The sequence below is a fragment of the Erpetoichthys calabaricus genome, chromosome 2 (genome assembly GCF_900747795.2).
Source record: "Erpetoichthys calabaricus chromosome 2, fErpCal1.3, whole genome shotgun sequence".
Classification (NCBI taxonomy): Eukaryota; Metazoa; Chordata; class Cladistia; order Polypteriformes; family Polypteridae; genus Erpetoichthys; species Erpetoichthys calabaricus.
Genome location: NC_041395.2, coordinates 107,013,360 through 107,026,257, shown reverse-complemented (window position 1 = coordinate 107,026,257; position 12,898 = coordinate 107,013,360). Strand labels below are relative to the sequence as shown.

General features: G+C 40.3%; 1 protein-coding gene across 2 annotated transcripts in view; it reads left to right on the top strand.

Annotated features, from left to right (window-relative positions):
- Window positions 1–11,994, top strand: part of agbl2 (AGBL carboxypeptidase 2) — a 51,321-nt gene extending 39,327 nt beyond the window's left edge. For both annotated transcript variants that reach the window (XM_028794277.2, XM_051922427.1), the window contains 4 exons: window positions 2,647–2,861; window positions 3,085–3,211; window positions 6,524–6,655; window positions 11,045–11,994. In XM_028794277.2, coding sequence (XP_028650110.2) covers window positions 2,647–2,861; window positions 3,085–3,211; window positions 6,524–6,655; window positions 11,045–11,858 — 1,288 coding nt within the window. In that variant the 3' untranslated portion in view covers window positions 11,859–11,994. The remainder of the gene's footprint in view (window positions 1–2,646; window positions 2,862–3,084; window positions 3,212–6,523; window positions 6,656–11,044) is intronic.
- Window positions 11,995–12,898: the final 904 nt, after the last annotated feature.

The window sequence follows — 12,898 nt, the reverse complement described above, 5'->3', positions numbered from 1 at the left end:
AAAAAACGTTGGCGCTATACACATGTGGAGAAAGTTAAAGGATATGAAAGCAGGAAAATCTGCGGTGGGTTGGCACCCTGCCCAGGATTGTTTCCTGCCTTGTGCCCTGTGTTGGCTGGGATTGGCTCCAGCAGACCCCCGTGACCCTGTGTTCGGATTCAGCGGGTGAGAAAATGGATGGATGGATGGATGGAAGTAGGAAAATTAGAAAATATAAAAAAGTAAAGATCGCAGTAGCGCAAACAAACAAACTGCCTCATTTAACTATGCACCAGTCTAACTTTGGTTTTGCACAATAATTACTACACTATTGCACCTTAACACTTAATTCTACTTTATTCACATAATTTTACTTATTTATTATGTTCTACTATACTGTTATCTTTCGATCTATGACTTTTTGTTAATCTAACTGATATTCTTCTAACTTTGCACAGTTTTTGATAAGCGGATCAGGATGCATTTCACTGCGTGTTGTCCTGTATAACTATGCATGTGACAAATAAAGAATCTTGAGAATTTCAAAAATGGAGTTTACCGCACATGCATTTATTGGTTACTTTGTTAATGTATATATATTTATCTGTCTGCTTATTTAAAGACCTAAATTTACCCCAGGAGTCAAAAATGTTCTGTCTAGCTCCTGTACAAAAACCTAGACAAAAGCTGGGGTATCACCTTGGTAAACCCATGTACTTTTGGAACTGTGAGAGGAAAATAGCATGACTTTACAGACAGGAGTCCAATGCAGAACTCTACTTACTTTGTTACTTTGAAAAAAAAAATTATTAAATGCTGATGATGTAGATCGTTTTGTCTATGCTGAAATTCCAAACAGAGAAACCTATCCTGACCTCATTAAAAAGATTCAGCATATTGGGACTCGCAAGATTACAAATATTGTTTTTACAGAAGTTCTGAAATAAAAGTGAAACTAATGAAATAGCAACAATTCAAAGAAAAAACAATCTTAAAAGTGTGTATCCGGAAAACCAAGTACGGGGGTTGGCGAGCGAAGCGAGAAGGGGGCGAAAGTTTGTAGAAAAAAAATCTGCTGGAGTCATTTTGCTCAAAATCAGTTTTCTTCTAGCATTTTACAGTGCTAATAACTGTTCCAGGTAGAGTGATTTGTTTTACAGTTATCTTTCCCACAGTCTCCCATCCTGAAACATATAGGCAGACAGACATTGTCTAAAATGTGTAAATCCATTAAAAATAATACTAGACATGGCACTACTCCACAGTAAGATACTCATGCACTCACTCACTCTGGGCCAGTCAAGAGTGTTTTGTTAATGTAAACCTCATGTCTTTGAGATATGGAAGGAAGACCCAAGTACCCTCAGGACTGTCCATGCAGACAAAACAATAAAACTCCTCATAGAAAGCAAATGGTTTCGGGTTTCAAACCAGTATTCAGGAACAACGCGTTGAAATAATAGGAGTACTAATAATTATGAAAAAAAAATAAGACACGGTGATGCTGTTGTTAGTGCTGCCAATCTCACATCCCTTTGCTCCATCATTGCCTGCATGGAGCTTGTAGTTACCATTCTTCCTCATGTTTTTTCATTCTGCATGTTCTCCACTCTTTCTTCCACATTCTAAAATTATTCATTGACCTTGTATGAGTGAGCATGGGTGTTTCACCCTGTGCATGTTTGCTTATTGTCTTGCACCTAATGTCTCCTAGGACGGGGTGGCTGCAGGTTTTCATTCTTACCATCTTCTTAATTAGTGACCAGTTTTTGCTGCTGATTACTTCTTTTAATTAACTTGACTCAGGCCCCATAGTTGTTTCATTTTCTTTAATTAGCAGCCAAACAATCATGAGACACAAAACAAGCCACCACATGACCGGCTCCCCTGTGCCCATTACACAATATCTGAAATTAAGGAGAGGTGATGGTCTTGGTAAGGTTGATCTTTCAGGTCACCAAAACATTTTGACGGTGCTCTTAGAAAGAACAGAAACACAACAGTTTTCGAAATGTGTGCTGTGGCAGAATGAGAGCAGAAAAAAGCCATGGAATTAAATAACGGGTTTAATTAACATCAAGAATTGGCTTCTCATTAAGAAAGTGATTGGAGTGAAATTGGTTGGAGTTTGAAGCCCCAGTTTAGCTGGTCATCATTTCTGCTTGGCTGTCATTTAATGAAGAAAGGAATTAATTCAGAGGGCAGAACTCTTCTAACAGGGCTATTAAAGTGATGGTGAAATGTTAATTAGCAGTGAAAACTGGTCACTGATTAGAAAAAGGGTTAGAATGAAAACCTGTAGCCACTGCGGCACTCCAGGCCTGGAGTTCGCCACCCCTGTCCTAGGATAAGTGCTGTTTTGCTAGAACCAAATTAGAATAAGTGGGTTTTGTAAATGAATGCACATGTAAAGCTGAAACTTCTTGGACAGTTGGAAGCTAGTAAAATTTACAGTAAGTTAACAGATGATTGAAGATACCTGAAAACTGCTAGTTAGCTCTACACTAGTATCTACACGTGTTAACAATGTTTTAGAAACATAAATACACATTGATGAACTATGCTGATCAAAACACTATGTTCAATTTTTGTTCATACAGTATATTGGTGTGTACTTCTGTTAGTTGAACAACTGACAGCTAACTCTCCTGTCTTTGTCCTCTGTAGACTACCTACCCAAGGTCAACATATGAATGTCACCCAGGAGTGGCCAATATCTAGTGCTGCTTTCCTTTCCCAGTCCTCACTAATGACTGAAGCTGTACCAGTGAATCATGCATCACGAGTACCAATGTCACAGCTGTCTGTGAAATACCTCACTACAGAAGCTCGTTCACCAGAATCGAGTGTGATGAAGGCACCACAGAACACCATCCAAAAAGGTAAACCTGCATAGAGGATGTGGACTAATAGGCAGCCATATGAAGAGGAAATAACACTATAAACAAACTGCCCTACATGGAAATTTCAAACACGACTACTTTGACCTTCACTTCTGTATCAGCTCGACTTTAGTAACCATCACATCTGCATAGCCCTATCAGAACAGCCAACTGTGGATTGCAGGAATTTAGTAACAGATTTTAATCCTTTATCTTTTTTCAGCTTCTGATGTTAACAACATTTGCACATCCCAAACAGATGCGCTTGAGACCAAGCCAGCCCTGCAACCTTCGTCTTTCCTCCCTGGCATAAAAAAGCCAGAAATGACCAAGCAGAGACTGAAGAGAAGGTAGAGTAATTCACTATATAACAACTATTCATGTTAGTGCTTTTCTATGAACTGAAATCTAATGTGGTGGGGCAATAGTTAGCACTGCTTTCTCACTGCTCTAGATTTCTAGGCATGAATCCTAGCCTAAGCACTGTCTTGGCTGAGTTATCCCCATGTCTTTGTAAGGTTTTCCTTCACATTCATGTAATAGAAATGTTAGGTTAATTGGAGATCTTAAATTGGGCAAGTTTAAGTGAGTGTGCCCTGCGACAAACTAGTACCCGTTACAGGAGTAGTTCAGGCTTGCACCTAGTGTGACATTGGCACCCCACAACCCTGAACTGGATAACTGTGTTGGAATAAGAATATATGATCACAACAGATATTTCTGTGTAGAAATATGGGATCTTATAAAACATTGTCCCATACTATTATCTGCTTGTCATCCATATATATATATATAAGATTTCCTTATACTGTGGTTGAATTGGCAAACATCAAAGTGCAATTTGCAGCAAATGGCAAGGTATTTGGAGCCATCGACTGCACACACATTGCTGAAGCTGTGGCTTCTCACCCCACTCATTAACCCACTAACTGAACAAGAGCGACGTTATAATGACCTCCACTCTCGGGCTCGGGCAGTGGTAGAACATACTATAGGGCAGCTTAAGCGCTGTTGGCACTGCCTGGATAAGGCTGGTGGAGTGCTTCTCTATAGTCCACAGAAAGTGTGTTGCATTGTGTAAGCATGTAACATGCTGCACAATGTGCCACACAATCATGGTTTGACTTACCTGAAGAGATGCTATATGAGGAAACTGACCCTGGCCCACAAATTGATCAGCCAAATCAGATAGCATTACAACTTTGTTTGAATGTAATTAGCAGGTAATCAAATGAAGCCTTTATTTTTTAACCAATTCATTTAATTTGTGGTCAATACCACATAGTACAGCCCTTATATTCCTTAGTTCATTTGCCACATCTCTTACAGCATCCACTATTGCATTTTTGACTCCAGAACAGTGTCCATCAATACACAGCCAGATGGTTGCCCTACGTTTTCCGAGTCACAGGTGTGTGTGCAGCCAGCACCTGAAGATGTGCTCAACACAGCAGCACCATCACCGTCTGGGGTCACGTCCTCAGCACGGGGGTCACTTTTTGTAATATTGTTTGAAACAAAATAAACAGTAATACCGCATGATCTTCCTGCTTGTTTGTCGTATTAAACATGCTAATTATTTACATGAGTATGGATGATGGTAAGAAAAAAAATAACAATTAAAACTCCCCATAACCTGCTGGTAAAATGCTGGCTAGCAGAATTCCACTACCTCCTTCAGTAGCGTTGATACCCAGATGGTGGGCTGTGACTCTCCTTTTCACATCGACTAATAATTGACCACTTCTTTTTTAGTTCAGGCACCATGCAACTTTCTGAACTTGAACTTTTCAGTGCCTCTGCCACGCTGTGCCACTCAATCAGTTTCCTTTTGTTGCTTATACCATTGCATAAGCTACCAAATAGTACATTTTTCCTTGCCTCCACTTCACTGAGCAAGACCTCCATTTTGCATTCGCTGAAATTCTTCTTTTTTTGCATGTGCTTTTGCCTTTTTCTTTTAATAAAACACTGAATGGAAGGCAGAGGTGTGACCAGAACATCATGTGTGGGTGGGCATTTGGCTTGTCTGGGGGGGCAAAAAATATCCATCCATCCATCCATCCATCCCCATTTTTGTAGGGGGGGTCAAATAATAATAACAACATAGTTTTATATAACATACTCGTATAAAAGCAAAAATTGTGGCATAAATCATAACCTATTGTTCAATAAAATTAACAGAGGCAATGGAACTTGTATTATCATTTTTTGTGAACAAATATAGAACTACATCTACAAGGTAAATATCAATAAAGTCAAATGTATACAACATATGAGAGCAAAAACAGAAACGTGGCTTATTGTGGTCATGGGAGGCTATAGGACATCAGTTTCCAGTGTTTAACCTGGATATTATCTACAGGACCAGTCTGCAGTTACTCTTGGCAAATTCTGAAATAAATTCATTCATGTCTAGATTTTCTGTGATGTTTTTCTCATGTGCCAGAATGACTAAATTTCTCTTCCTTGAATGCAGCATTATTCAGCAGAGTGGAGTGAGAATGTGGTTCAAAGTAGAGAAAGACGTGCGGGATACTAGACGCGTGTTTGTGGAAGCCGCCACCGTCTTTTTCTAGAGCTTTTTTCCAATTAGTGTAGCCGTGTTTGGTGAATATGTCCTCGCGGTCCGAATTGGAAACACTAAATTTGTGGCAGGCAAAGCAAAAGGTGCCATCATGGACAACAGAATATTCAAGCCATGGTCGAGACTGATACCAGCTTGCACTAAAACATCTGAGTGTCTTTCCGAATGCGCGCTTGGGATAATTAATTAAAATGGGCTGGGATGGGCTATCCATATTTAAGTCAGGCAGACTAGATTGTATATTTTGTTGAAGGCAGAGGTTTGGAGTACCCGACACGGGCGCAGAGCTGGAGGATTGTGTAGGCTTATCTACATCTTTTGGAGTTTCAGTTCCTGACGTGGGTGTGCTGTGCTCCATGTTGGTAGCAGCGGTGCTGGGTTCAACCATGGAGCCAGCAGCTTGCGGAAGGACAGAAGTTGAAGATGTCTGCTTTTTAATAAGCCACCTATGCATAGCCTTTGGTGTTACCAACCAGAAAATAAAAGAAGAATGGAACGTATACACTGTTTAAATAAAGAATGCAATCAACAGGTTCAAAACGTGCTGCAAAATGTGCGACAAAGTGAACTGTGAGCAACACAGTGCCTATCTAGTGGAGGAGGCTCTGACGGATACGCCCCAAATTCAAACGGGCCGATTGGAAAGCAACTCAGTTTTGAAAATCAAATGTTATTCTTCTCCAGAGATTTCATTGGACAGACAGAGCATTTCGCAGGGGGGGGCACGGCTTGTCTCTGGGTGGGGGGGGGGGCAGTGCCCACCCCAGCCTCCCCATGGTCATGCCTCTGATGGAAGGGGCTGTTTATATAGATTTGCATTTTCAAATATGCAAAATTCTGGGAGGAGTTACAATTCACGTTGATTGGGATTTATACAGGGAAATAATGTAGGACTTTGCTTATGCAGTTTTATGTATCTGAATTTTTTTGTGTGTAAGCACATATCTAGTTTTGTTTGTTATACATGAGGCCCCTCTTTTATCATGCAGTATCATCTTGGAGGGGTGTGTGTGTGTGTGTGTGTGTGTATATATATATATATATAGATGGTTATTGTCTATTTTTTTTTTTTTAGCAACACCAATACTTCCAGCATGGGGGACAAACTGGAAGGTTTAGAGGTAGAAGATAGAAAACCTGTCACACGGACATCCAGCATTGAGAAATTACCAGAGGGAGAACTGTCTGCTACTGCTCTAGAACGAAGGTAATAATAGCTAGTGTTGGACTCTGGGTACAGGTTAACCCAGCCACAGGGGATGCACAAACCAGTGTGTTTCTTTGAGACGGTCCCAAGCCCGGATAAATGGGGAGGGTTACGTCAGGAAGGGCATCTGGTGTAAAATTTTGCCAAATCGATATGCGGACAACAATACAAATTTCCATACCGGATAGGTCGAGCCCCGGGTTAACAACGACCGCCAACAGGGTGCTGGCAGAAATTGGGCTACTGTTGGCCGAAGAAGAAGGAGAAGAAGAGGGGGGAGACGTGTTTGGAGGCAGGAGGAGAGGAGGAAAGTAAAGAGAGTGGAACTGAGAGTAGGAACTTTGAATGTTGGCAGTATGACTGGTAAGGGGAGAGAGTTAGCAGATATAATGGAGAGAAGGAAGGTTGATATATTGTGCGCGCAAGAGACTAAATGAAAGGGGAGTAAGGCCAGGTGGATTGGAGGTGGATTCAAATTGTTTTATCATGGTGTGGATGGGAGGAGAAATGGGGTAGGGATTATTCTGAAGGAACAGTAAGTCTGGAGTGGCAGAGAAATACGTAAGAGTTGTACAGGATATGTACGAGGGAAGTGTGACAGTGATGAGGTCTGCGGTAGGAGTGACAGATGCATTCAAGTTGGAGGTGGGATTACATCAGGGATCAGCTCTGAGCCATTTCATATTTGCAATGGTGATGGACAGGTTGACAGACGAGATTAGACAAGAGTCCCAGTGGACTTTGATGTTTGCTGATGACATTGTGATCTGTAGCTATAGTAGGGAGCACGTTGAGGAGACCCTGGAGAGGTGGAGATATTATCTAGAGAGGAGAGGGATGAAGGTCAGTAGGAACAAGACAGAATACATGTGTGTAAATGAGAGGGAGGTCAGTGGAATGGTGAGGATGCAGGGAGTAGAGTTGGCAAAGGTGGATGAGTTTAAATACTTGGGATCAACAGTACAGAGTAATGGGGATTGTGGAAGAGAGGTGAAAAAGAGAGTGCAGGCAGGGTGGAATGGGTGGAGAAGAGTGTCAGGAGTAATTTGTGACAGACGGGTATCAGCAAGAGTGAAAGTGAAGGTCTACAGAACAGTAGTTAGACCAGCTATGTTATATGGGTTGGAGACAGTGGCACTGACCAGAAAGCAGGAGACAGAGCTGGAGGTAGCAGAGTTAAAGATGCTAAGATTTGCACTGGGTGTGACAAGGGTGGATAGGATTAGAAATGATTACATTAGAGGGTCAGCTCAAGTTGGACAGTTGGGAGACAAAGTCAGAGAAGCGAGATTGCATTGCTTTAGACATATGCAGAGGAGAAATGCTGGGTATATTGGGAGAAGGATGCTAAGAATAGAGCTGCCAGTGAAGAGGAAAAGAGGAAGGCCTAAGCGAAGGTTTATGGATGTGGTGAGGGAGGACATGCAGGTGATGGGTGTAACAGAGCAAGATACAGAGGACAAAGATATGGAAGAAGATGATCTGCTGTGGCAACCCTTAACAGGAGCAACAGGAAGAAGAAGAAGAAGAAGAAGGACTATGGGTTCAGGTTAAAAAGAACCAAGCCAAATGGCATCTAAGTAGGCAATTAATGAAAAAGCAGACAGAAAAACATTCTCATCAAAGCATGGCACGTTTATATGAATGATCCAAATGGGATATCTATATTGAACAAATGAGGAATCTACATGGGAGTCAACAGGCCTGACTCTCTTTCTGTACCTGCTGGCCATTTCACTTATCTCTACTAATACATTAAGATACCCAATTTAAAAAAATGCAGAAATGTAACAGAAATATGTTTCAAGAATGAAAACATAAAACTACTGGGACCAGCATGTTTCTGGTCCTACACATATTGCAGAGAAAACACTTTATCTTGTCTTTACTTACGGTATTAATATTCAGTCAGTCAGTCAGTCATTTTCCAACCCGCTATATCCTAACACAGGGTCACGGGGGTATTAGTATTGATTGTATTAATTTTAATGATCTTATTTTTAGTGACCATAAATGTATTTTGTTTGATGTGCTATATTCTGTTGATCCTGTACCTATTAGACAACCTACTCGTACACAAGCTATCAATCATGTTGTGGTAGCTCAGTTTTGTACTCTGTTTGATAGCTCAAAAGACTTTGATGGGGATGACAATGCTGAGGCATTGGTGTACTCTTTTAATCAGCAATGTACTGATATACTGAACTCGGTGGCACCTTGTAAATCAAGTTGTAGTCGGGTTGGTAAAACTTTGCCCTGGCTAAATCAATTTATTCGTAGTGCTAGGCACCACTGTCGAAAGATCAAACATTTATGGAGGGTCTCTAAATTGGAAGTTTACCTTTCATTATTTAAAAGATTTGTGTTGCACTTATAATAACACAGTGAGGGATGCTAGGGCTTTGTATCTTGCGCAATTAATATCAAATATCACACTTAAATTCAAAGTTTTGTTTGACACTATGTCTAATATTGTTTCTCCTGTCTCTGTTAATGTTCCTGTTTTTTCAAATAATTGATTGTGACAATATTCTCAACTATTTTGTTAATAAAGTTACTTCCATTCGATCAAATATCTCTTCTTTTCCAAACTTTGTGCAGGCTGAGCCCCCTTGCTCTTTCAGTCTGAATTCCTTTTCCTTGGTATCTTTTGGCAGTCCACTTACTTTAATCAAGAATTTAAATCCTCCACCTTGTGTGTTAGATATTCTTCCAACTTCTCTATTTTTATGAGTTCTTCACTTGATTGGCCCAAATTTGGTTGCCATGATAAATTCTTCTTTCCTCACTGGGTTTGTTCTAACTTATTGCAAGTGTGCTATTGAGCAGCCTTTATTGAATAAAACAAATCTTAATACTTTGGATTTTAATAATCTAAGGCCTATCTCTAAAATCCCATTCCTAGTGAAAATTTTAGAAAAGGTAGTCGAATCACCGCTGGCTGCTTTTCTTAATAAATATGAAATTTTAGATCCATTTCAGATGGGTTCTAGGAAACAACGTTTCACAGAAGCAGCACTTTTCAAGGTGGCTAATGACCTCCTGATGGCTAGTGATGCGGGGGAGTGTTCCATCCTTGTACTTTTGGAGCTGAGAACAGCATTCAATACTGTAAACCATACATTTGTAATTAAGAGGTTAAAGCATCGTGTGGGTATCTCTGGGTCTTAGGTTCACTTCTTATTTGGCAGAAAGGTGTTTCTCAGTTAGCAAGGGTGAGTACATGTCAGCCCCAGTGTCCTTGTCATGTGGAGTGCCGTAGGGATCTGGTCTTGGCCCAGTGTTACTTTCGTTGTATATTGTTCCTTTAGCTTGAATTTAAAGTTCTTTTAAAGATATTTCATATGACATGTATGCTGACTATTTTCAACTTTCATGCTCCTTTAAACCACAACACCTCCTTAAGTTATCTGCCGTGATTGAATGCCTGAGTGAAATTAATAAAAGGCTAGCTATTAATTTTTTTATAGCTCAATTCTTAAAAAACTGAGGTTTTAATTATTGCCCTGTTAAATTTACAGAAGAGATCAGTTTCAGGTTATCAGCTGTTTCACCCAACTTTAAATCTTGTGTTTGGAACCTAGATGTTATGTTTGACCTTTGATACTCATATTAGGTCCTTATCTCGATCTTGTTTTTGTCATCAAAGCTAAGAACAATAGTTTTGAAGGCTCAAATGGAGACTTCAATGCATTCTTTAATTTGCTCACATCTTGATTACTGTAATTCTTTATTTACATGTTTAAACAAGATGTCACTGCTGTGTCTTCAGTCTATTCAGAATGCTGCAGCTAGATTGTTAACCAGTTCCAGTAAGTGGTCTCACATTACGGTGGAATTTAGATCCATTATAAATTTACGTAATCACCTATAGAGCTCTGCATGGTGAAACACCGCAATATATTTCAGATTTTTTACATTATACTACCAGTCCCCCACTTTGGTCATCTAACCATCTTATTGTTCCATGCACTCGGCTAAAGACCTGGGAGTATCGGGCTTTTCAGTCCATCGCGCCAAAATGGTGGAATAGCCTTGTGCTTTACAGGGTACTGATACATTTAAAAAATAGTTGGAGAGGCACATTTTTAGGCTAGCTTATGGGTAGCCTTTTTTGACTCTTTCATTTTATGTTCATTTGTTGAAATGTTATTTTAATTTTCTTTTATTTTTTTTTGTTTGCCACTGTGTGTTTTAATTGTTTTCTATGGCGTACAACGCTTTGTGACTCAGTTGCGAAAGGTGTTTTATAAATAAATAAATACAACCAGACTACAGGGAATGCAAAACTGTCTTGTGTTTTGGGTTTTGTCAGTCCTTAAACTCGGTTTATTTGCTATACTTGTTTTGTGAACAGTTCTAACTGTAGCTGCTTTCTCCTTTTCCCAGGTCTACCAAACCTCATCCTGAGGAGATGTCTGAAATTACCCCCCTGAGAAGTACATTCTCTGTTGGTCAGTCAGTCCCCCGGCATCAGCAGAAGTCAGAGCAGCAGAGAGAAAAGACTCATAAACTACAGATGCTATCACTGAAGAAACCTGCAGGGAAGCTTCCACCACCAAAAGGGATTGCCGGCACAGTACTACCCATCCGTGACGGGAATCGGGAGCAGGGCACTGAGAGGCTGGTCACCAAATCTCTAAGCACTGTTAACAAGATCAATGCTCCAAGTGAAGGAGATGGCACATTTGAAGAGGGGAAGTGTCGCGGTTCAGTTATAGACCAACAGGGAGTAGCCTTTCCGTCTACTCGGACCATCCCATTTCAAGGAGATCATCCGAATGACTTTCCCAGTCTCTCCCATGATGACACTCCATTCTTTGCAAATGGACATATAAAGGCAGAAGCTACTAATGTTTCAGTTGAATGTTCTCAGGTAGCAGCTCCATCAGATCTTGTTGGTCTCTTTCAAGAAGGGACTCTACCTCACCCAGGCTCACACTTTCACAAAGAAAGTACATCCATCCCAAAAAGTGAGCTGCCAGACAGTGAACCCTGTGATCCAGTCCATCTCTTACCACCTGAGCCAGACTATACTTCAGTTCGAGGCGTCAGCCGGCAGAGCATTTCAACCTCGCTTCCAACAAGACGTTCTCAGAGACACTTGCAGCAAAGTTCTCTAGTAGAAGCCCTTAAAGGCAAACTGTCTTCTGTAAATCTTGGGGAGGATGGTGATTGGGAAGCAACACCTGAGAACTTTTAGCTGAGGTGCACATTTCTTTGGCAGATGCAGACTCTGGGTGAAGTGTGACACGTTTATACTAGATGGTCATTGTCTGAGCCAGTTTTCAATTCTTTAATACTGATGTATTATTTTATTTGCATGCAGCCATATTTGAAGCATGTATTTTTTTAAGTATGTTTTTTTTTTCTAATTTAATGTCTTTTTTTTCTTTCACAACATTGGATCTTTATACACAAGCATTAAGTTCTGTCTTTCAAAAAACACATTTATTTTTGGGCCATTGTCTCTTTATAGCTTCTTGTTTTACAGGTTGAATGTAATAATTTTTATGTGTCCACTGTGGGAGTAATGAGAGGGTAAGTGACCTGCTCAGGGTCTCCCAGTGAGTTGCAAAATGAAGCCTTGAAATTTAGGGTCCTCCTCTTAGCTGCTGTTTTGCCACAACTGGACACCATGTGCTCAGGTATTATGTTGAAAATAAGTTTGGAATGCAAGTGACATGAATCTCAAATGTTCAGTAACATGGAGCACCTACTTGTAAACAGCAGTGTTTATAAAATGTTGCCAACATCAAAACGCCAACCCATTTTCACCTTTCATATTCCATACTATGTCATTTCTTGCCACTCTTTTTCTCTTACAGCAAACCTTCTAACGCTGAACTCACTTGACACAGACAGATAGTACGCCTTATTTACACAACGTTTGGAAATGAATTCCCCAGTTGGCACCTGTTATCTTTAAAAAAAACCTTCAAAATGTTGCAGCCAAATTTTTACTCGATCTCTGACTCCTTTACTTCATTTAAATGGCCTGGGGCACTTTACTTTCCTTGGGTTGCCTGTACTTCATGGTGCCATCCAGAGTAGCATTAAACACTATTTATGTGTATGTTTTTGTGTATATTATGGTTTTTTGACCTAAAGATTTTTTTTTTTTTGCTATTTGGTAAACTTTGGTAAAGCTTACTTTTGTTACCATCTTCATTTTGTTTTTCCAATGCCATTGAAATGTGTCACATGACCCCGGACGTTGTGCTTGTGATGTCATGAAAGTGA